Raw genomic sequence first — 26,109 nt, forward strand, 5'->3', positions numbered from 1 at the left:
ATCTTCATCACCATCCCCTGCATTGAGTGTCCTGGTCTGCACGTCGTCCAGCCGTAAAACATTTTTCATTTCCCATGCTCCCTTTCTTGACACTCATTTATGCAGAATTATGCATTTGTAATGCGATAGGAGCCCTCTTTGCTTTACCACCATTTGTTTCTTCCTTAAACCCCATTTTTATAAAGTAATGAGACCTTATAGTCGCACACACATGAACACACACAAGCACACTCTCCCTCTTTGTCAAAAAAATGTCATTTATTACCGGCTGGAGGATGCGAACGTGTCCCTCCTGAGAATGCCTCCCTCTTTAAATATTGATACTTTGATTCTCTCCGTATTAGCAAATGGCTGTTGATCACAGGCCCCCGGAAAGAGTGTGTTGATGCGACCGAACTTTAATGAGGCGAGAGCAGATGCATTTTTAATAACCGCACACATTCTGTCACTATGAATGCTTTCACCTGCCCGTCACCTCCGGCACAACTTTACCCGCGCTGTTGCTCCCGATGACGGCTGCAGAAGTGTTGTCATAATGTGCCAGTATTTCTCCAGAGTGTGGGGCTGCTCTCGTAACTCTCTCGCGTGTTCGACCCTCTTGCATCATTACAGGAGCATTTCATCACCCGAAACGCTTATTTTTTCGTCCATCCTCTGCTTCAGCTTCATGCAATTATTCACCAGCAACATCACCATATTTTTAGCCAAGAAGCTTGTGTTATTAAAAACAACTTAACCCTTTCATGCATCAAGATATTACATATTAATATTACTTGTGTTTTTTTCATTATTTTCTATCATATCCGGCTTCATTTTGCGCTTAAATGAATGAATATTCTTTCATGGTCAGAAGAAGCAGCTCTGGGTAGTTTGTGAACCTTAGTATTTTTGTACTAAAATATTTTCATAAAACTTGACACATCAACTTCAAACTAGTTGAATGACTCATAAAACCATGACTTGAGGTGTTTTGTGTGATTTTTATTTTCACTGTAAAACTTGGAGATTGTGTGAACATACTATATATTGCACTGGTTGTGGAAGGGGGGGGGGTGAGGGGCGAATTATGGTACAAAAACAAGGTTATTTACAAAGCCATCATATCATATTTCATTATCCACAATCTGGTTCATTACCTCATCAGTATCATCCTTCATTCATCAATGGAAGTCTGGAAACAAAATTCATCAACTGCTACAAACCGGTACATGGCAACTTTTGCGACGTTTAGCAAGTGCTCATGGGAAATATTGTCTCCCGTCGGGCTAAACACTACTTTAGTCCACTGGCGTCGCTCGACTCAAAAAAAATCGCATAGAATCACTTTAAAGGGAAAAATAGATACATTGACTTTTTAGGGTTTTTAATATCAACCAGGGAGAGGATATCAATTTTTTTTTTAAAGCATAAAAAACTTTTTATAGCAACAGTGTTAAAATAATTCGAATTGCATTTAATGCTACGCTGGGAGTTAATATACTTTTTAAAAACCCACATGGGGGCAGGAGAGGGATACGCTAAAGTAATATTGTTTAGTTTATGTTGAAGGTTTGTGTTTAACAGGAGACCAGTGGTGTGTTTGTGTCCTGAAGGCGTTCGGAATAGCTTTGCTTTTGTGGTTGAAGTGGAAATTTTTCAAGAAGCGTCTGAGGAAAGAGTGAGCTGCAGAAGCCTGACTCTGACTGATAAAGACAGTGAGCAAACAGGAAACTGAAGTTCTAACATGCAGGAAGACATCAGTCACTCACACACACACACACACACACAAACACACCTAGCTCTCCCACGCACTCAGCTTGACACATGGTCTACGCATCGACATTAAAAAGGCATCAAAGCGTCATTAGTGGATCTCCGGCTGCCTGGTCTAAGACCTCGGGGCCTGAAGATTCTGCAGCTCCAGTCACTTCCCAGATCAGCAGCAGCTTGTTCTCTGCATTACCACCACACAAGGGGGTGACATTTTTCAGAGAAGACTCCGAAGCATTGAGCTGGTTTGGATTTCACTTTGGATGGACATAGATTACACAGAATAAACAGATGACTAGCTTAAAGGAAACATCTGTATGTGTTGATTTAAGTGTGTCTTAAATAGATCTTGGACCTCTATTGTTCTCATCAGTATGTTTGTAAAAAACTCTCTTTTCATTGGAATATTTACATTAGAAAATAATCTTGAACCCTGCCCACTGAAAACACCACACCCACTCTGCTGTGATTGGTCAAGCATCACGTTTGTCAATCCCTGAGGTCTCCACCTCCAGGGGACTCGTTGTATAAACAAAGCAGGTGTGATTACAGCTGGCTGGAGGAGTGAAGCCATTATTACATCATAATGGGCTTCGCGCTCGTAACCTCTCGAGATTTAATTCCTAAAGTAATAACTATAAAAAATATAGTTTTAACGTTAGTTGTTCTTAAAAAAAGATTTTCCTGTGAATATATTCATGTTGTTTTTTCCTATATGGGAACTGCCTGCAGGTTGTTTTTTATTATTTCCTCACAGTTCTATCAGCACAGGAATGATATATTGATTTATTTTTACTCACACAGGTTTGCTTTATTGTGAATCCCATTTATGATCAATGCCCCTCCTAAGGCGTGCTTATATCCAGCTTAATGAAGGTTATTTTCATTCCTTTTTTATTTATTTGTCAATTTTCCAATACAATAACTCATATCAGATATTTTGCTGGGTTTGTTGGTTTGCTCAAAGCACAAACTAAAACATGAGAGCAAGATTTTATTGGGTTAAAACAAGTTAATTAGTGGCTTCATCATCACATTTTTATACTAGTTCACTGAAAAACACCATAAAGTCGACATGAAAAACAACTACCTGTAACCCGGATAATAGAAGAGCGTAAGAATAATGTTCATTCATTCTTTTATGAGGACACCAAATGAGTGAATAATTTATCCAGTTTACTCGAGCAGCCGATAATGATGTACCTAGAAAAATGGACGGATGAAGAAGTTCTAAAGGAACACTAGCGAAGATAGTTCCCTCCAATGTTAAGGTGTTTTTCTGTTGTCTTAAAATTCCTGCTGACACAGTCAGTGAGTACATTTGTTTATAAAAACCAGAGAAAAAAAACAGCGCCCCCTCTAACCCTAACCCTAAATCTAACCCAATCACCAACTCTTACCCTACTCTTCTATCTATCCCTATTCTATTCTATCACTACCACCTACTCTAACCCTAAACCCATTCTTACCCTAACATGGACCTGGCTTGTTGCTGTGTATTATACACAATGCTGCTTTAATATGAGGGGTGAACTTGAGAAAAGTGACAAGGAACAAGTACAGGAGGTGATCAGTCCTACACTTTCTTTCAGAATCAGAATCAGAAATCCTTTATTTGTCCCGCGAGGGGAAATTCAGTTTAAACAACAGCAAGCGCAATACCTCAAATAAAAAATAAATAAAAGACACCCAGAAATAGAATAATAAAAATGAAAAAAAAAGATCTAAATAAAATAAAAATCTGCCCTATATTATATACACTATCATATTTACAAAAATAACAAGAAGAAAATAACAAGAAGAAAAGGTGCTGTTAAATATTTATCTTGCTGAGTTCTTATTGTGGAGTCTGATGGCAGCAGGGAGGAAGGACCTGCGGTACCTCTCCCTCACACACCTGGGATGAAGCATCCTATCACTGATGGAGCTCCTCAATGCCCTCAGTGTGTGCTGGAGAGGGTTAGATAAGTTCTTCCTCATGGAGCCCAGCTTTCTCTGTATCCTCCTCCCAGACACTTCCTCCACAGGATCCAGGGGGCGCCCTAGGACGTAACCGGCCTTCTTAATAATGCTGTCCAGTTTAGCCCTATCCTTTGCTGTCATGCTGCTCCCCCAGCAGACCACACCGTTGAAGATGGCAGAGGCCACTACTGAGTCATAGAATGACTTCAGGAGTGACCCCTGGATTTATATAGTATGTACATTTAGTACATCTATATAGACCCCTTTCACCTATATAGTAGATCGAGAATCCACATTTCTTGCAGCGTTCAGTATTCATGAAGTGCCATCCATCTGCTGCTCCATCTGCTGTGATGCTGTTGTGATAAAAGAGAGATGTGGTGCCAGAAGTGAAAACACACATTAATAGTCCTTCTTTTATTTCACTTGATTTTTCCCTTCTCGTCTAACTAGCCAGCATTTGTCTTTTCTTGCAGGACAGTGCAACGATGCAGTTTTGTGCCAACAAGCTGGACAAGAAAGACTTCTTTGGCAAGTCGGACCCTTTCATGGTTTTCTACAGGAGCAACGAGGATGGAACGTAAGTCTGGCTCCTCCTTTTTTTGGTGACCAAACTCTATAGGCAGTTGTAAGTCATGGCAATGGCATCTAGTCTTACACTTACATGGTCCAACAAGGAGGACTTTTCTCTCAGTGGTGACAAATGAAAAGTTGGACAATGCCACCAGTAGTGAAAAGATACAGAACAGAAAGTATCAAAACTGATGATATTAAACTGACATTTCTGGTTAACATGTTTAATTATCAGTTTGACTGTTCGATGAAACTCCTACTTCATGGAAGTGATTTAGTATGTTCTTTCAAATGTAGTCCTTGTATAGAAAACTCCACTGCCAACTAAGGCTATAGTGAAAGTGTTAAGGAAAAGAGCCAATTATTTAAAAATGCCTGAAAATAACATCATCTGCATTTTTCATGCGTCTTACGAGGCACGGATGCTCGTCTCGCCTCCCTCTGAGGGCTGTTAAGTATCTCGAGAGGCTCGACAATTGTGGCAGCGTCGGCTCTATCAAGCCAGAGATGCTTTAACAAGTGCTTTATTGCTCTTCTACTGGCTTTTCCCAGTGTTTTTTTTAAATAAATAACAGGGCACCAAATGGGTCCCTGAAGACGAGCTGGACAGATCCATGGTTAGAGCCGGAGGGTGTTTGAAATGTGTGGCTCAAGGACGTGGAGAATTAACAAGTGAAAAGGAGGAGCAGCGGTCATTTGCAGCTGTAGAACCAGGATATTAATCATGTATATGAGAGGAATCTTGCTTCTGCATCTTGAACTGAGAACATATCGTTTAACGGCTTGTTGTTGGAAAGATGGACCCTTGACTCCTTGTTTTAATATTTACGCCTCTCTTTGCTTTGTGCTAAACAGTTATTACACCATTTCCTCTCTCTGCTTCCTCGTATAAGTCTCCCTCTGTCCTCTCTCGGCTCTAGGTTTACGATCTGCCATAAAACAGAGGTGGTGAAGAACACGTTGAACCCGGTGTGGCAGTCTTTCACGATCCCTGTACGAGCGCTCTGCAACGGCGACTACGACAGGTACGACGGCTGCTTGTATTCCTCCTGAACCACACGGATGCCTTCATCCTCTCACTCCACCATTCCCAGGCGGGACAATAAGCCTTTATACTGACAATATTGATCGATGCTCACGGAATCGATGGCTTGCCACTCCTGGCACACCTATGACTGACAGGCGGTGAACTGATGGGCGACACTGCGTCAGCCCCAGAGCCCACTAGTTTAACTGACAGGAATCAATCAAAGTCATCATCAAACTTGACTGTCAGGATTGTATTTTCCTCAGGCATTCGTCTTCAACTTGAAATAGCTCTCCCTCATAGTGTTTTTTATCCGCCCATCACCATCATCAGGTTTTTTCTCATTCCATGATCATGAGCTTCTACTTCTAAACATGTGTTCTATTCTGCCATGAATGTGGTGACAATCACAAGGCAGCCATTTGTGGCGAACTCTTCTTAAGTTGGTATCTAATTTACTCGCTGCTGAACTGGTACCTTTGACACATCTTCGGTGCAAGTCATTAGAAAGAGCTGAACATTCATATCGTGGTAAACATTTAGACCATTTACAGTTGTGCCATATAAGTGTGAGCTTGAGATCCCAATGATGGCACAATTATTTATTAATTTATTATTATATATTATATTATTATAAAATCACACTCTTTATTGAATATTGTTTTGATTGTTTAAGCGCTTTGTGACCCTGGTCTGGAAAAGCGCTATATAAATAAAAATTACTTACTTACTTACATCTTGGACTTTATTAAAACCTTGTGTTTAAATGATTTTTTCAATATTCGTGTTGCCCTTTAACACCACCTCTGATCGTGAAGAAATGGAAATGTATTTGTGTATTTGTTCTTATTCAAACCAAATGAATGAAAATAAGTATTTGGTGAAATCACTTCTCCACATTATCAAGCCACTATCACTGTGAAACAAATTGCTGCCACAACATCTGAAACAATAACGAGATTCTCTTCCCGGTCGGCCCATAATTAATGCGGACATCTGGTGTCAGAGGGGGTATAAATTCCTTTTTATCCTCCAGCTTATTATCAGCCCCTCTTCAATTTCAAACAAGTGACAGGAAGAAACAAGAATCTCCAAAAAAGCTGAAGAAAAAGTGTCAGATTACTATGAATGAATTTCTTCCTCCCTGTCACTTTGTCAATGAATTCTTCAGATTGCGTTGATGTCGCATGAGATGACGCATTAAAGAAACATCTAACGATATTATATTTAATTAATTAATTTGACACTTGACAGCAATTAATAAACTAAACTATTTTTATGATTCAATTTGACGATTGAATATTTGGGTGCTTTCACCAAATTACCTGTAAACTCTGAAATAAATATTTCAGTTGCATGAAGAATCTAAAATTGCTTCTAGTGCTTCTTCTTCTCTCTCTTTGCGCTTGATGGAGTCTACTGACTCCTTTAAGAAACATCTTAAGACATTTCTATTTGTTCAGGCTTTTCCTTGATTTTCTGGAACTCCTGTGTTGTTCTCATTATTATCTTGATCTTTAAAGTATATACTTTTTTGAGTATTGTTTTGATTGTTAAAGTGCTTTGTGACCCTGGTCTGGAAAAGCGCTATATAAATAAATATTACTTACTTACTTACTTACTTACTATGGTGAGTTCCAGAATCCGTTGAAGTATGTCATGTTAAATATAGTTAATAATACACTGTAGGCAGCAAAACTATTTATATACACTATAGATCTGCGGAACTTGCCACCCCCCTGCATCAGGAAGAAGACACAAAAGCTTTTATTCTACTGTGTAAGGGAGGACAAGAGCAAGAATGTCACACTGACATGACATGTAGGGTTATATTTTACTCTACGCTGAGAGGTTCACAATGTTTCACTACACAAAGCTCATGGCCACCAGGTCGGAGCTCCACCAGTAAGCACCACACACACGAGAAACTGGAAATATGACAAGTTTTTCCGTCTAAAACCTCATTTAATTGACCACAACAGGAGTTTAAAAGGGTTCACAAATGATTTTTCCTTCTTACGCGGACATGCTTGTTAGGGGACAACAGTCGGAAATCCTTGATTGGCGTAAAGCGCCCTCGGCTATATGCCTTCCTTTATCCTGCTCCTGACATTTAAAACCTTACACAACAGGAATGCACGACATGTGCAATTGTTACCCACGGTGTTTCACAATGGTGCACGAAAGACACTGAGTCGTGAGGGCGCAGCAGGATTTCTATGATACACCTGAACGAGTGCATTTGGAAATGCTCTTAAAATGGAAGCCGCAGAGCATGTTGTGGAATAATGGGGCGAGGAAGAAGGAGAGAATGAAAAATGGAACAATTGTAACACAGGACGCTGAAGGCTTGTGTTTATCCTGTCAAGCCAGGATGTTCGTCTCCTTTTTTTAACTTGCTTAAGTGACGAGTGTCTCAATGAAAACACCCGGTAACATTCATGTTGATTATCTTCTATTTTAGTCTTATTGTTGTCAACATGATGAACAGCACGAGTTTAGTTTCGACTAGATTGATGTGGAAAATTAAACTTGCTTCTTAAGGTGGTTTTGTTGCTGTTGTTGGGATAAAGCATAATTACTTTAATGCTAATCATTTAAAAAAAATGGTAGAATAACAGAAAAAGCCTATAATATCACAGAGCCATGTACTTGAAGGGGGAACCCACTTTCAGTTAATTTACCATCATATCCAACTAGGTTTTACCCTTTCATTTTCACACTCTCACATGAAGATATTGGACTGATTTTTTTTTTTTCACACTTTGACTCATCCCATAATGAATTCTGAGAAAGCGCTGCTAAAGATGTTGTCTGCCTCCATTACCAGATGTCGTTTAGAAGGAGGGAGAGATGAGCTCGTGCTCGTGGTAGATTAGGTTTGGAGTGGATATTGTTCTGAGACTTGTCAAGGACTCCCTGCAATCTCAGCATCCTGGTCGAGGCTGAGCGTATCATGAAGTCGATGAGTTGATCTGATTAATGTATTATTACGGGATTGAAGCGACGCACCACACTTGTGTGAGGGAGCATCGTGTGTTTCTTCCTGGTGGGTCTTCAGCTGTACATTCTGTCTAACAGCAGCCAGGTTCGATTCCGTTGGTTCTCTCAGAACAAACCGGCACAAAGGAACGTCAGGGGCCAGGCAGCATGGTGGAAGTCTATTTTATCTTCCAATCCCTGGGTGACAGCTCAGAGCCTTTATTTTATTTTTCTATCTGGGTTTGTGTCAGTGGAGGTGCAGAGACGTGCTGGTGAGATCAATGTGACTCAACTATGAAAGCGCGGAGAAAGTTTTGCAGTGTCTTTCTGCAGAGACTTTCCAGGAGGAGTAGAGTCAAATGTCATATTTCTGACTTCTCATGCCGACTTCCTTCCTTTGTTTTGTTTTCACTGCAGTCACTTTCAGAACTGGCTGCTGAAATTTAGAACCAAATACTATAATTAACTTGTTACTTGTTTTTTTTGTTGTATGTTTGACAAGTCCCTCAAGGACTCTTATTAGATGCAGGGCAGTGGGAGTATAGTACAGACAGGATTCCAACAGCTTACTTCTCAAGTACCTCAGTGGCAGAAAACCTAAACTTATTTATAGTACAACAAAATACACCAACAGTTATCGCAACGATTATGGTATAAGTCGTATATAGAAACACGTTTGTCTTGAATCTGAATTTAAAGAAAGATATGTGATGATGCTACAAGATCATCAATGTAAAGTTCCTTATTTCTAGTTTGTTATTGCTGCTTCTTTTTAGGACTGTTCAGATTTCAATGTGTGGTTCCAGTGGCCCGTGTGGCCCTTTCAAATGAAATTATAGGAACCTTTTGAGGTATTTTTTACATTTAAAGAACTAATATGCAATTGCAATTATTTTAACAAATTATATTTCAATAATGTTTTCCTAATTTTCACCACATTTCTGTAAAAACTTTTAATTTTAATTGCTACATACTATTGCTTTTATTTATTGTGGCTCAACCCTGTCACAGTATATTCTATGTTTTTAGTAAAAGTAATTCTCCATCAATTGGAGAATAAATTCAACAAGTAGAATGAATTGAACTTAAGACATCACGGCAAAACATAAGAGGAATGGCAAAAAATATGTGGATGGTAAAACAACATCTAGTGGCAAACATTTGAAAATGTCATATGTGTTTGTCTTTTCCGCCAGAACAATCAAAGTGGAGGTGTACGACTGGGACAGAGATGGCAGGTGAGTGTTTGAGTCATTAATGAGTTAGAGATTCAGGACACATTGTAACACATTTCATGCAAAATAGATTGTTTCACCACTGCCAAAAGTTTGCTCAAAGGCATCAAACTTTTAACATTTGATTTCCTTTACTTTTTCCACACAGCCATGACTTTATTGGAGACTTTACAACCAGCTACCGAGAACTTGCTCGAGGGCAAAGTCAGTTCAACGTGTATGAGGTGAGTGATTCCAATGTGTTAGAAATTATTTTGTAACACATTCTGAATGGATCTAATGGTTCACCTCAGACCATTAACACATAAAAAGCAAAAATAATTATCAAATTCAGTTTTTGCTGTCGATAACTGGTCGTCCCAAAGTCAGGGAGGGAAGATCATCATCAGTGAGTTATGTCTCAGCTTGAAAATATATTTATTAATACATATTAACAAATGTATATGGATGGATATATATAATTTAAACAAAATTCTGTTGTTTTTTCCCTTAATATTGGTCATTTCGGTCAGACCAGTTAAAAATCACTAGTTAAGACTCAACTGTTAGTTTCCATCCTTGGGTAGAATCAAGGTATTCTATTGGAAATGGCTAGGATTTGTAAATGCACTAGAAAATCTCTAATTTGAATGCAAGCTTTAAAGCACCAATATGTAAGATTGAACATGTTTTCTGGCGCCCTTTTGTGTCAAAGTAAAGGGTAAACTGTAATGTCCTGGATCCTGTGTTGAAACATACAACATGTGTATTTGTACCTTTGTGATGAATGAAATCATTATCCTCAACATTTAACCGAAAATGTTACACGGAGCTGCTTTAATGTGGGAACATAAAGAGAAATTGCAATGTTGTACAAGAAAACATTTGTTAGTGCAGAACAACAAAAGGGAAGATGCTCACTCTTCATGCCTCGAACCATTTTTTATGGCTTAAGACGAAGCACTAATACCTGCCTTCCAGATGTCAGCTCCATTATTCACTGCTCTTGATCTTCCTCTTCCACCCAGTGAGACTGAAAGGCCCTTTCGTTTTTGCATCAGCGGATAGTTCAGTGTGTCAGACAAATTGCCATCCCTCCATGTTAAATTAGGGGCTGTCACTTTCATGCTTAGCAGCCATAGAGGATGGAGGTAATGAGCCTGAGACCTTCCTGGTGTATTGACACCTCTTCCCTTGTTTGATTTGTTGGGTGAATGTAAGTCTTGCACCAGGATGTTGTATGGCTGGGATAAAGCTACAGTACATTAGATCCGTTCATTGATCAATAAAGTTAAATTGTGAAATCATCGTGATGCGATGAGGAGAAAGAGGGTTTTTTTTTTTAATCTGATGCTTGTTCAGTCACATTCATAAAGTTGAATTTCACAGCACAGCTGGATTTCATTTATTATCATTTTAAAAGAGAATATTTAATCAATCAAAATGATCCATGCATATATTTTGGTTTATTCAGCCTCTGGATTGTCTTTTTCAGGTCATAAACACGAAGAAGAAAATGAAGAAAAAGAAATATGTCAACTCTGGAACTGTGAGTATAAACCCTTTTTTTCTGTCGTTGTCACTATTGTTAACACTCACCTTTTAAGACAAAGAAAACTCTCAAATGTAATTAAATACAAGGTATGTAATCTGTTTTGTTTAGGCAAGGTCAAATATCTTAAAAGCTTGTATAGCTTAATTAAAAAGATATATTTAAAATGTATTATCTGCCGGCTCTGTGGCCCCAGAGAGAGAAAAAAACGTGTTTGTTGTGTAATCAGATCATTAAGGAACATAATTGCTTCTGGAGTCTCGCAATAATTTCAACAAAATATCTTTTATGTGGCCTGAAGAAAATATATGAGACTTTAATTGAACAATTGCAACGACAGTGGGGTTTATTGTGAGTGCTTTTTTATTTATATTTGATGTGTAGATACTTTTAAAGAGCTTCATTTTATCGTGGAACAAATGGCAGTTAAGTGTTGAATCTCCTGTTAACCTTGAATAAATAGACGTTAAAGAAAACGTTCCGGATCAATGAGTTTGCGAGCGTCTTTAGAATGTAAATGCTGTTCCTGGACTTCAGCTCAGCATTCAACACCATTATCCCCCAGAATGCAAACTAGGCCCTGAGGGCCTCAAAATCCGCTTGTGCAACTTGCTGCTGGACTTCCTTAACAACACAACCCAGTCTGTCTGTGTGGGCAACAACACATCAAGAGTCATCTCTGTGAGCACCGGCTCCCCACAGGGCTGTGTCTTGAGCCCGCTGATGTTCACCCTGATGACCCACGACTGTAGTCCCAGGTATAATACCAACCAAATCCTGAAATATGCTGATGACACAGTCGTGGGCCTCATTCAGGACGACAATGAACTGGCCTACAGAGAGGAGGTGCAACATCTAGTGGACTGGTGTGAGGTGAACGACCTATTTCGTCGACAAAAATAAAGAGATCATCATCGACTTCAGAAGATCCTGACCCAGCCATGCACCACTCCTCATCAACGGCACAACGGTGAGAGTCGTCAGCAGCAACAAGTTCCTGGGGGTGCACATCACAGAGGAGAAGAAAGCCCAGCAGCGCCTGCACTTCCTGACACGGATGAGAAAGGTGTCTCTTCCCTCTCCCATCCTCTACACCTTCTACAGAGGGACCAACAAGAGCCTACTGACCAGCAGCATCTCCATCTGGTCGTGGAACTGCAAGGCCTCCGACTGGAAGTCTCTGCAGAGAGTGGTGAGGACCGCAGAGAAGATCATCGGGACCCCACTCCCCCCCATCCAGGACGTGGCAAAAACACACTGTCTGAACAGAGCCCACAGAATTCTGTCTGACTCCACCCACCCCCTCTATGGACTGTTCTCTCTCCTGGCATCTGGCAGAAGGTTCCGCAGTATCCGCTGCAGAACAGAAAGATTTAGTGACAGCTTCTTTCCTCAGGGCCATCAGACTGCTGAATGCAATATAACTTCGAGCAATGCACTATTTAAAACATTATTTAATTGTTCTATTTATATATATATTTATTTATATTTATTATTTTATATACATTCATTAAATGCAATATTTAAAACATTTATTTATTCTGTTTATATTATATTGCACTATTTATAACTTTATAGTTACTATTTATATTTATACAATCACCCTATGCTGTGTTTTTTAAACGGTTGCCAAGCAACACAATTTCGTTGGCAATTTTCGCTGCTGTGCTCGTCTGTGCAATGACAATAAAGAAAGTCTAAAGTCTAAGGTTTACCAGGACGACTGTGGATTTATGAAATGATAGGACTTGACTGGTCCAAGACGTTTATTTTCGACATTGCTGAAAGCACAAAGAGATGTTGATGCACAAAGGCGACATCAACATCCAATTGTGATGCAAATGTTTCCAGAGACGTGAAGTGCAGCAGAGTAATGCATACAGATGCTTCTCATCCTCCAGCAAAACAAACAAATCACTTTAAGTCGAAGGCACATCTAATTCGGTCATCGGAGCAGGACATGAACCCTGATATTGTTTGTTTTGTTTTTTTTGTCGGACGGCATGTTGTTATGATGAGATTGATTTTGTGACTCTATCTCGTTCAATCCAGGTGACCCTCCTCTCCTTTTCTGTGGAGTCCGAGTTCACTTTCTTAGATTACATCAAGGGAGGGTGAGTGGAAGTGGAGGTCTCTTGTCTCTCTTTCTTTTTCTTTTTCTTTCTCTTTTTTTCTCATTTTAGTCTCACCTGTGTCCCCGACATCACCTTTATCTGCTTTTTCTCATCAGTTCATTTCAGAGCATCATGAAAACATGATACTTTCAGGTTCACAAGTCAAACCTGGAAGTTCTACAAGAAGAATGAAACCTTCTTTAGTATAACAATTCAAAAAATGACCAAACACTGTTTCCTTCAACTGAGAAAAATCTCAAAACTTTGGAAAATGGCGTGACAACATGATCTGGAACTTATAATCCATGTGTTTGTGTCTTCTCGTTTAGACTATTGTAACAGTTTATTTTCTTGTCTAAACAGGAAGGAGCTGTCTCAACGAGTGTTAATACAAAACCCTGCAGCGAGAGTTCTGACCAGCTCTAGTAGAAGAACTCACATTTCCCTGATCCTTAAAACACGGCTGCCAATTTCTTTCAGGATCCATTTTAAAATTCTGGTTCTAACTTTCAGATCTATTCATGGTCAGGCTCCTCCTTACATCAGTGATCTGATCCAGCCTTACACCCCAGCACGGGCTCTGAGGTCTGTGGATCAGAATCTACTGATGGTTCCTGAACACGGTTCAGGACCAGAGGAGAGAAATCCTTCCAGACTGTTGCTCCTAAGCTTTGGAACGATCTTCCTCTCCCTCTGTGTTTGATGGATCTAGATAGGTGGATCGATAGATAGAACTTTATTGATCCCTCTGGAGGTCTCCTTCGGGAAATTGTTTTTCCAAATAGCACACAGCAACACAGACAATAGATTCATAAAAATAAAAATAAGAACAAGAACAAAGTTCCTATAAAAAGAAAGTAAAAGATTAAATAATCTAAGTCTAAAGATAAAGAACATAGATTAAAGACAAAGGATACAAAGAATAACATAGTCATAGTGGAGTCATACTTTCACTCCACTCCTGCCCCCAAACTCAGAATTTTACAAACTAATAGTATGAGGAATGAATGAGTCCCTGAGTCTATTAGTGTTGTATCTGGGGAGGAGCATTCCTGATCCATCTGCTTCTCTGCTCACTGATGACAGTGTTCAGAGGATGTTGACACTCCTCTTGGACGCATTCCCAACCCAGCACACCACAGCATAGAACAGGACACTGGCCACCACAGACTGGTAGAACATGCAGAGGAGTTTCCTGCAGATGTTAAATGATCGAAGCCTCCTCAGAAAGTACAGTCTACTCTGAACTTTCTTATACACATGGTCTGTGTTGCAGGACCAGTTTACTGTCCAGCCACCCACTGAGGTACTTATAGTTGTCAACTATCTCCACCTCGTCACCTCTGATGGACACTGCACGTGGCTGTGTCCTGGACCTCCCAAAGTCAGTGTTGTCAGCATACTTCTGGACGAGACTCCGCTCAGAGTTGTAGCAGAAGTCTGAAGTATAGATGGTGAAGAGGAGAGGGGCCAGTACTGTCCCCTGAGGTGCATCTGTACTGCTCACCACAGTGTCAGACGTGATGTCCTTCAGCCTGACATACTGTGGTCGATCAGTGAGATAGTCCGAAATCCAGGAGACCAGACCAGGGTCCACATGCATCCATGTAAGTTTGTCCTGGAGCAGAGCGGGCTGGATGGTGTTGAAGGCACTAGAAAAGTCTAATAAATCCTTCGAGAAACACCTAAAGACCTTTTTATTTGTGCAGGCTTTTTCTTAATTTTCTGGGGCTCCTGTGTTTGTCTTAGGTTGTCATGGCCTTTTAGAGTTTTTAGATTTGTAGGTATTTTTAAATGCGTATGGTTTTTGATTGTTCAAGCACTTTGTGACCCTGGTCTAGAAAGGCGCTTTACAAACAACCGTTACTTACTTACTTACTTACAAGATAAAATGATACGTTGGTATGAATACTACCTTTTTATGTCAGATGGTTCTTGATCTCCACCTCCTGGCGTTGACATGATTACATCTCGATGTGTAACCAAATAACAGGCTGAAGTTATTCAAACATAAACTTTGTGAGTCGAAACTCTCAAACGCGTTGATATGCTGATGATGACCTGCTGCAGGACTCCAGTCATGCATTGAAACGACGAGGTGTAATTAGAACTCAGGTGGGAGAGGTCCAGCTCCGGGAATATTCTCCGTCGTAACCCCGGCCTGAAAGGTTAATGTGAATTCATTTTATTATCGTTCCTCAGCCACGACATGGCCCTCCCTCACTCTTAATGAGCCGCCTCTGGGGAGCTCGTCTCACTCTTGTAAAATGTAGGAGGAGGTGTTTCGTCAGCAGGATAATTGGATTATGATTTGCTCAAAAGTGTCGCCGCAATTATTTGTTGCTTCGCTCGGTTTCCTCTGTAACTTCCGACACCGGAGCTAAAGGTGTGACACTTTCACTACGCATGTGTGCAAACGTTTTTTGTCCTATATGTGTGTGTGTGTGTGTGTGTGGCAGTGATTGGAGGATGTTGTTGATTTTCCTTCTGTTTGCTTCTCTCTTCTCTGCCTTCCAGGACACAGATCAATTTTACTGTGGCCATCGATTTCACAGCGTCTAATGGTGAGTGATAGTAACAGGGAAGAGATTGTTTGGGAGGAGAGGAGAAGCATTGTTTCTTCATTGCAGGCTGTCGACCGACACAATCAATCACACACATACTTGAGTGATAGTTTGTGTTCAGGTCAAGTCGCTCTGCTCTCGGTGACACGCATGGCAGATGTTGAATATTGCCACATGTTACAATAATAGACTCCGTCAGAGTTTGATGATGAATGAGCCCGACTGATGATGTCACTTTGAGTCTCCGGAAGCATCCATCACTCTCTAAATGTCCAAGAACAATTGCATGTCACGTTGGAATAACAGTGATGGATAAGAAGGTTAAAACTAGGAAGGCTGGATGCAGTGAGGAGAGAGTCTGACACTTAAGTCCAATATCACTTGTTTAAATGTGTTTTTAGTAGAGGAAACTCCCAATAATAACTACTGAAATTCTGTCTTCTTCTGTCAAGGAAATCATAATGATCTCTCGCGTGTTGACGTTGTTGGTTCACAGGGAATCCTTCTCAGTCTACATCGCTGCACTACATGAACCCATACCAGCTGAACGCCTATGCCATGGCTCTGAAGGCAGTGGGGGAGATCATTCAAGACTACGACAGCGACAAGATGTTCCCAGCCTTGGGTTTTGGAGCCAAGCTGCCACCAGACGGACGAGTGTCCCACGAGTTTCCTCTGGTGAAGCCAGATCTTCTGTCCCATCTTTTCCAGATTCTTATAAAGCTATAATCTGTCAAAACCACTTTGGAAAAATGATGCTTTTGAGTTCATAAATATTCTTGCACTTGATACACAGCACAGTTGCTCTAAAACTCTGGTACTTTGTTAAAGTATCATAATATTTGTGGTCAGCAAGACATGTTGATATTGTTTCCTGAGTTTGGTGCTCATGAAAATGTCTTTACAAAGAGTACAACATCGTTTATGTCGATCTTTAAGTGATCTCCATCAATAACCCAGCATAAAGTGTTTTTAGAATGTAGCAGGGTTAGCACAATGTTCTCGCTTCACCGTAAGTACACAAGTCCAACCAGATGAATGACTTTAGAAGAAAATGACGTCATTCTTATAACAGTAAAGGCAATTATTCACCTCTAGTTGTTCACCATTATGGTGAATATTTTCTTGTTTTTCTTACATTTCCTGCAACACTGACTACATCAGCAGCCCATGCAGTTGCTGTGAGCAGACACACTTGTATAATAATATTCAACTGTCATGTCTAAAGCAGTGGCTGCTGGCCCATAGGGGGCGCTGGGGCGCCACCCTCCCACTGATTTGGCTGTACTTAATGGGACTTTGGGGGCGCTACAGAAAGCGAACATCATTATTTTAAGAATTAATAGTAAACATTCACGATCAGTTTTTTTCAATATACATTTTGAATTTTTTTTTCTTTACAGTATATTTGTGTGCATTTGTGATAATTTGGTAGAAAGTATCTTTATTGTTCTGGCGCAGACGACAGGTTGCTTTTTAGTTTTTTAATAATTTAGTTTATTCCGTATGATGTATAGAAAAGTATAATTAGAATATGCTTTCATCTGGAATAAAACAAGGAGCATCATAAACATAATTATCCATCATTAACTTAAAGTGATTAGATTAAAGGCACTTTACAAATAACCTTTACTTACTTACTATTAATGTGTTCATTTTTACATGTAATATATAGGATAGTGGGGAAAATGTACCCGAAAAAAGCCCCACCTAAAATATTTTTCACCAGCCGCCACTGGTCTAAAGTATGAATTTGTTCTAGTAATATTGACGATCCTAAAAACAATCCTTTGATTGACTGCTGGTTCCCTTCAGAATGGAAACTTGGAGAATCCGTACTGCAACGGCATCGAGGGAATCTTGGAGGCGTACCACCAGAGTCTGAAGACAGTCCAGCTCTACGGACCCACCAACTTTGCTCCTGTGGTGAATCATGTTGCCAGGTGAGATTCATTTGAAAACAACTACTGAGAGATACATTCTTCTCAGTCTTCTGTCTTTTTTGAGCCGGTCCCAAGCCCCGATAAATGCAGAGGATTGTGTAACTACCCGCGTAACTACGACCACCATTGGGGCAACAATTGAAATTGGGCTACTGTTGGTCTAAGTCGAAGGAGGTAAGGAGGAAGGCAGGTTCAAAAACAGATAGAAAAGAGGGAAGGCAAGAGTCTGGGACTGAGAGTAGGGACTTTGAATATTGGGACGATGACGGGAAAAGCTAGAGAGTTGGTTGACATGCTGCAGAAAAGGAAGGTTGATATACTGTGTGTCCAGACCAGGTGGAAAGGTAGCAAAAAAAGAAGCTTAGGTGCAGGTTTTAAGTTGTACTACTTTGGTAGTGATAGGAAGAGAAATGGAGAAGGGGCTATCCTAAAAGAGGAGTTTGTTAGGAATGTCCTCGAAGACTGTCAGGTGGACTGATTAGTCTGAAGCTTGAAAATGAAGGTGTGATGTTAAATGTTTTTAGTGGCTATGCCCCACCGGTGGGATGTGAATTAGAGGAGAAGAACATTCTGGAGTGAGTAAGACTAAGTAATGCAGAGTATGGCTTCAACACAAGCTATATCTTAGTCATGAAGTCCTGTACCCCTCTCTTGACTGGGTCACCTGTCCTGGTTTTAATGTGTCATGCTATTTTTGTGTAAGAAAATAAAAGTGATAGTGAAAAACTTCAAACTTCAGTCGGTTTCATTGTGCTTCACAAGAACGAGTCCATTTCAGAGTTCGCGAGTCAACCTAGTTGATTATTGATGGAACCAAATCTATGCAAACACAGTATTTTGTCGTCAATGTAAAAAGGGAACGTAGCTTGGCGTGAAGAGTAGATTCCGCGTCACACTGGGATTTGAACCAATAGCACATTGATGAGGTCAGCAGCGCGGCATCAATAAGCAATGGAATCCCTTCATGGCAGAACCTAACATCAATGAGAAGACACTATGTGGGTCAGCTCCAACTTCAAGCACTCAGTGCCAAGTTGAGACAGTGGGTGCTCCAGTTCCCCCCCTTTTCCTCTACTGCGGTTATTAGAAATGTCACACACTTCTCGCCGAATCAAGCAGCAGGTTTGATATTAGCATGTGAAAGGATGAACTCTGAGCTGGATCTGTAGGACTCGCTGATTCCTCTTTCATAATAGATGGTTGCACACATTGTTTAGCGGTTATTCCTGACGATGGGATGGATCTGTGACATTTCATAAAGTCTGATGAGTTTGATTTTGACCACACAACGAGGAAGACAATTTGACCTGTTTTTCAGGTATGCTGCTGCAGTGCAGGATGGATCTCAGTACTTTGTGCTGCTCATCATCACTGACGGAGTCATTTCTGACATGGCGCAGACCAAAGAAGCCATTGTAAACGTAAGAACAAGAAACTGCTTTTTTAAAGTCCAAACAAACCCGAGTTAAAATTGTGATCGCCTTGTTAATGTCACGGAATTTAATGAAACACACGTTACAATGCAGGTTACCATTTTTATGACAAAGACAGACTGTTTTGATTTTCAAATGTCATAGTACATACTGATTTAATATCTTCAATATTTTTATATGTCTGTTTTTATTTCATGAATTGAGGTTAGTTGTTTTTTTTAAATTTACTTAAATGTACTTCACAGTTATCTGGAATATGTTGGGTTTAGATTTACAATTGGGTTTTGTGAAGTATATTGCAAATAGTTCAGCAAGTCAACTGTGACCCAAGGTCACCGTCAGATTGAGAACAGACAAATATTATAAAGTCCAAAAAGGTGTGTTTATGACAAACAGGTAAGATGTGTTTGTGAAAAAGTTGAGAAACATACAACGTTTGATTGTATTGTCTTACTCTATGTTGACACACATTAAAGTGTGTAGAAAACACTTTGTTTCTTCAGCTCCTCTTCTAACAGGTTTCTAAAGCAGGTGGACTTTGTTTCCACTCGCTCTTTCTCTCCTCCCTCTCTGCTCGACTGCCTCCCCAGGCACAGATCTCCCAGCAGACTGGATTTAAAGGGAATTTGCGACTGTTAGTCAAAACTTAAGAACAGCCACACCTTCCTTTTAAGATCTTGCCTGCTGCTCTGTCTCACTGCTTCTGCTGTCCACTGAAGATGACCACTGCTCCACGGACCTCACAGAGAGTTCATGTCCTCATTTGAAGATCATGTTGTTTTACTGTCAATGTTTATATGTTTATATGATGGATGGACGATCATCTATTGGATGGATGGATGGATGGATGGATGGATGGATGGATGGATGGATGGATGGATGGATGGATGGATGGATGGATGGATGGATGGATGGATGGATGGATGGATGGATGGATGGATGGGTGACGATAGAGTGGTTGGATAATACTGTAAATGGATTGATAGATTGAGGGTTGGATGATAAATGGATGGATTGACAGATAGATAATAAATAATGGATGGATGGACGATTAATTGATTGTTTGATGCATGGATGGATGGATAGTAAATTGATGAATGGATGAACGCAAGGATGGATAAAAGGATGGGCGCATAGATAGATAGATGAATGGATGCAAAGATAGACGATAATTTGATGGATTGATGGATGATAAATGAATGGATGGACGCAATTGATGAGAGGATGCAAGGATGGATATATGGATGGATGATAATTAGATGGATGATAATTGGATGGAAGATGAATTGATTGATTGATGGATGCATGGATGGATGGATAATAAATTGATGAATGGATGAACGCAAGGATAGATGGATGGATAAAAGGATTAGCGCATAGATGGATAGATGAATGGATGGAAGGATAGATGATAATTGGATGGATGGATGATAAATTAATGGATTCAAGCATGGATGGATGGATGCTAGGATGGATGGATGCAAGGATAGATAGATGAAGGAATTCAAGGATGGATGGATAGATGGATGAATGAATGGATTTAAGGATGGATAGATGGAGGAATGGATGGATGGATGCATGATAGATAGATGAATGGCCTTAAGGATAGATGACAATTGGATGTATGATAAATTAATGGATGGAAGGATGCAAGTATAGATAGATAGATAGACGGACGGACGGACGGACGATAATAAATAAATTAGTGATGCATGAATTGATGGATGATAAATTGATGGATGGATTGATGCAAGCATGGATGGATGGATGGATGGATACTAGGATGGGCGCATGGATGGATGGATGCAAGGATGGATAGTTAAAGGAATCCATGGATGGATGGATGGATAGATCCGTCTCTGAAATAAAAGTGTTATCTCTCTACTTTGTCTTGAGAAATGTTTCAACTGTGCTCACCATCTTCTCTATGATACGGCACAACTTCCTGCTAACAAACCCTCTGACATCACTCCAACTACTCACCTTCATCTCTCTTGCTGCTGTCATCACTTTCGGTGAACGACACAATCCTTCGCAGCCTTTGATTTCTTCCCTCTCTCATCTTGTTCTTGTGAACTGCCACTCATGTGCGTTTCATCTCCTCGTCTGCGGCGCGACGCCGCGGCAGCATCTCTCGCCGCGGCGTTCATTAACCACACAGGCCTAATAGAGTCTCGACTGCCGCTGACCTACATTCAGACCAACGTGTTCAGGTGCAAAACCTACTTTACTGTGAGCAGCAACATTTGAGTGTTCCACATACTCACAGGTGAACAAGATCATTAACACCATGAGAGCAGAAAAGGAAGATGCTGGAGTGAGCTGGATCAGCACAAGTGGGTCGTAGTAGGAGAAGGTGGTGGGAAGATCTTTCTGGAACACATCCTAGCTGTTAACGGGCTTCCTGATTGGCTGCAGGACATCGTTGAGATTATGTTTTACTGATGCACATCATTTCAGGGGTTCGTTATAGTGATAAAGACAGGTCGTGTAACTAAAAAACAAATTAAGTCAAAGTTTCCTGTTTCATTTTTCATCATTTTTAAGATATTGGTTCTGGTTCTTTATTGTTATCTCTGAAGATCAAAAGAAAATTAACATTTATTTAAGTAAGTAAGTAATTTTTATTTATATAGCGCTTTTCCAGACCAGGGTCACAAAGCGCTTAAACAATCAAAACAATATTCAATAAAGTATATATTTTAAAGATCAAGATAAAACTGATAACACAACAGGAGTTCCAGAAAATCAAGGAAAAGCCTGAACAAATAAAAACGTCTTAAGATGTTACTTGAAGGAGACTCCATCAAGCCCAAAGCTTAGGAGCAACAGTCTGGAAGGATTTCTCTCCTCTGGTCCTGAACCGTGTTCAGGAACCATCAGTAGATTCTGATCCACAGACCTCAGAGCCCGAGCTGGGGTGTAAGGCTGGATCAGATCAGTGTGACAGATTCAATGCTTTATTTCTGTTTATTTTGTTTATTTTTACCACTACATAGTCATTGTTGTATAACTAAATAACTGGATAAACATGTTTGAAAATAAATAAAAAATACATTGTATTGTTTGTTTTTGTTTATTGTTTTATGTCAATTTTCACGGATCATTTGTGGATTGGTTGCACTGAAAATGAGGGTTAAATTCCCTTTAACCATTTGGAACCGTTTAGAGACACGACACATCATCAACATCCTCATGGTCACAGTGTCACACCCATGTCAGTAAAACCCTAATCATAATTGGAATAAATCAACATACAAGGACATCTTTATTTTTATTTTACTTCAAAAGAGACCGTCGGAATAAAGCCACAGTTGAAACATTGTACCTATTAGAAAGATATTAACCCAAATCTCCAGAGAAAATCATTTAAATAAAATATACACACCCACGCCTGGGTCTGTGGATATAGACAAAATTAATGTTTGTCCAGGATAAACAACTTATTATTGCCTGCTTAGGAAGAAAATTCAAAGATGTGTTTTTAACGATGAAAGTCATGACGCTGTTGTGTTACATTTAGGCTGATGCTTCAGTAGCTGTCTGGGGCATTTAACAAAGGAACAGTGTCAGATAAGAGCAGCTTCAGCACAGAGAAAATTAGATTTAAGGTCATTTATTCAGGTTCCATGCAGCACACCTAGCTTAGGACAAAGTGTGGCTGTACAGACGCCTGTGTTACGAGCTCTACAGGTCCACACGGATCAGCTTCTTACAGTGGTGTGTGTGATTTTATTAAATTTTCTTTTCTTTTCATGTCTCCTCAGGGTGCCAAACTTCCAATGTCCATCATCATCGTAGGAGTGGGTCAAGCCGAGTTTGACGGTATGTCTTTGATTTATGCTGTACTTGAAAAAGTGTATACTTTGAGATTCAAAGGTGATTCTTAAAGGGCAACTTATGTGAAAACACACACAACTCTCCCCACCAGTAAGTGAGGAGAGTTGTGTGTGTTTTGAAGTTATTTATAAATTTCTCCCCCGTCTGAAATCTCGGCGAACAATAGGTTACGAGAGCGGGGTCCATTATGACGTAATATTGGCTCCACTCCTCCTCCAGCCACCTGTAATCACGGCCCACTTTGTTTATACAATGAGTGCCTTGTAGGTTGAGACTTCTGACTTCTCCAATCACAGCAGGGTAGGTGTGGTTATAGTAAACAGGATTTAATCTCCAGAAAAACAGAGTTTCAGGGGGCGGGGCTTAAGATCATTTTCTAATGTAAATATTTTAATGAAAAGAGAGTTTTGTAGAAACAGACAAATACTGATGATACAAGGAAAGAGGTTTAAGATCTATTTAAGAAACTTAAATCAACACATTAGTCGCCCTTTAAGTCAAACTATGTTGAATCTTGTAAAGTCAGTACATCCTTAAACTGACTAAAAGTGTGTCCCTTTAGTTTTTGTTTTCTTTCCTGGTTTGTCTTGTTTTGCTTTTCAACTTCATCTTTAAATGCTGAATTCAATTCTTCTTTCTCTTTATATTAAAAAATAAAGTTTGTAAAGAAACACATTTGTGTCATATGTACATGTTTTACTGATATTTATATGAAATGTCTCCATATTTGTCGAATGAAATCCCTAAATAAAACAAGTTTAACATCAAAGAATACACAATTAAACAACATTTTATTGTATATTTATGAGTCTCACTGTATAATGTTTGTGATTTTTCCAGCCATGGTGGAGCTGGACGGCGACGACATCAGGATCTCGTCTCGAGGGAAACTGGCCGAGAGAGACATCGTTCAGGTAGCGGAAGCCGACGGCACAGAACTATCGATCGCAGGATGTTGAGCAGGCACAGATAAAAATACTCTCGCCCCTTATTACAAATATGCAGAATCATTTCAAGTCCATATCTTGTCTTTGGAATAAGAGCCGGTGGTGAAATACCATCTGCTGGTTTCTGTGAATCATGAGTCAGAGAATGTTGGAGCATTTTTGATCTGGAATAGAAGTCTCAAAAGATGCTGTTTACTTTTATGCTCGTAAGACAAACTTTTATTCCATTTGTTTGATTTTTTCTCCGCAGTTTGTTCCGTTCCGAGATTACATGGACCGGACTGGCAACCACGTGTTGAGCATGGCTCGCCTGGCCAAGGACGTGCTCGCAGAAATCCCGGACCAGTTCATTTCTTACATGAAGAGCCGAGGAATCAAACCCAACCCGGCGCCGCCGCCCTACACGCCCCCGGGACACACACACCACCACACTCAGATCTGATGCTCCTTGTTTTTTCCCCTCCGGACTTGCAGCATGCGCTCCTCTCTGAACCTCCTGTTTTCTTGGAGCAACCTGGAGAAATTGGCCTGAGGAAGCGACCGCTGGAGCTTCTCTTCTTTTTTTTTTGTACCGTCAAATATAATATGTTGTCTCTCAAACAGAGGCTACAGATCTCCCACAATAGCTGTTAAAGGCCTTTTCATGAAACAGGCGTCGACTGTTCCCCGTCTAGCAACAGGACAACAGGCTGGTTCCCCCAGGGCATGTCGTGGTCCGACTCACTCGTCAGTCTGATACTTCTAGCCCTTCTAGAGTCTGTTTTTTCTAATATCGGAGGTGTCCACTGAACACCTGCCTGTTGTTTACAACTTCTTTGATTCAGGTGTTTCATACTCCTCGATGCTGAGAGCATGCAAGTCCAGTCCCGTGTTGTCTTACGCTCACGACTTCTTTCGTTTCTCGAGAAAAAAGCATGAACATGTCGCAGTTGTTTACAGAGTGAGCGCTTCATCCACCAGAACAAAAGCACAAGACGGAAGGTTATTTCCACGTTCACATCGTCTATTTCTGTATACAACAGGCATCGTTTATAGTATTATTATTATTTAAGATTTTTATTACTATAATTGTTATCTCACATCAGCTGTCCATTTAGCTATCATGACACAACCACACACATAACAATTTGATTTCAATATTTTGCTCTTGCTCTTGTTTAAGAAAACATTCGACTGTCTCAAGGAGCTTGTAGTGTGAGAAGTGATTTATGAGCCTTTATAATTATATTGTGTGAGTGCTTCACTGTCCTTGCAGAGTTCCTCTCATTTGTTTTCAGAGATGAGATGTGAAGACACACAATAATTTGAAGTCAATGTCGAAGGAAATTAATTTTAGGTTTATTTTTATATTCTATTGAGACCAGAATAATATTTATTTTCTTTTAGAAATCCCTTCTTACTTCTTGATAGATACGTGAATGAATGGATGAATGATAGATGAATGAATTGATGAATGATAGATTAATGGATGGATGGATGATAGAACGAATAGATGGATAAATGATGGATTAATGGATGGATGGATGATAGAGAGAATAGATGGATGAATGAGTGATGAATGGATGGATGGGTGATAGACTAATGGATGGATGGATGGATGGATGGATGGATGGATGGATGGATGGATGGATGGATGGATGGATGGATGGATGGATGGATGGATGGATGGATGGATGGATGGATGGATGGATGGATGGATGGATGGATGGATGGATGGATGGATGGATGTTAGATAGATAGATGAATGGCTGTAGGGATAGATGACAATTGGATGGATGATACATTAATGGATGCAAGTATAGATAGATAGATAGATAGATAGATAGATAGACAGACAGACAGACAGATGGGTAGATAGATAGATAGATCATAATTGGAATGATAAATTGATGGATGGATGGATGCAAGGATGGATGCAAACATGGATGGATGGATGGATGATAGAGAGAATGGATGAGTGATGGATGGATGGATGGATGGACGGACGGACGGACGGACGGATGATGGATAGAATGGATAAATGGATAATTTTTTTCGGACTTAATAAGTGAAACACAAATATAAATTCATTCATAAATCTTTTAAAACTTGAATCAAGAAAGAAAGATATTTATTTTCTTTCGTTCATATCCTTAAAGTTGACTGACAGTAATTTGAGGAACGACTGCTGTCGCCTGAGACGACGTCACGTCGACCAACACAAGACTGC

General features: G+C 40.0%; 1 protein-coding gene across 2 annotated transcripts in view; it reads left to right on the forward strand.

Moving 5' to 3' along the window:
* The window catches only part of cpne5b (copine Vb), a 78,483-nt gene extending 52,994 nt beyond the window's left edge, over nt 1–25,489 (forward strand). For both annotated transcript variants that reach the window (XM_087800321.1, XM_087800322.1), the window contains 13 exons: nt 4,188–4,291; nt 5,205–5,309; nt 9,490–9,531; nt 9,677–9,752; nt 11,003–11,056; nt 13,112–13,173; nt 15,691–15,737; nt 16,234–16,415; nt 17,553–17,680; nt 18,999–19,101; nt 22,881–22,938; nt 23,794–23,867; nt 24,151–25,489. In XM_087800321.1, the coding sequence (XP_087656447.1) occupies nt 4,188–4,291; nt 5,205–5,309; nt 9,490–9,531; nt 9,677–9,752; nt 11,003–11,056; nt 13,112–13,173; nt 15,691–15,737; nt 16,234–16,415; nt 17,553–17,680; nt 18,999–19,101; nt 22,881–22,938; nt 23,794–23,867; nt 24,151–24,342 (1,227 nt within the window). In that variant the 3' untranslated portion in view covers nt 24,343–25,489. The remainder of the gene's footprint in view (nt 1–4,187; nt 4,292–5,204; nt 5,310–9,489; nt 9,532–9,676; nt 9,753–11,002; nt 11,057–13,111; nt 13,174–15,690; nt 15,738–16,233; nt 16,416–17,552; nt 17,681–18,998; nt 19,102–22,880; nt 22,939–23,793; nt 23,868–24,150) is intronic.
* Nucleotides 25,490–26,109: the final 620 nt, after the last annotated feature.

This window comes from Callionymus lyra, chromosome 10 (assembly GCF_982586985.1).
Source record: "Callionymus lyra chromosome 10, fCalLyr1.hap1.1, whole genome shotgun sequence".
Lineage (NCBI taxonomy): Eukaryota > Metazoa > Chordata > Actinopteri > Syngnathiformes > Callionymidae > Callionymus > Callionymus lyra.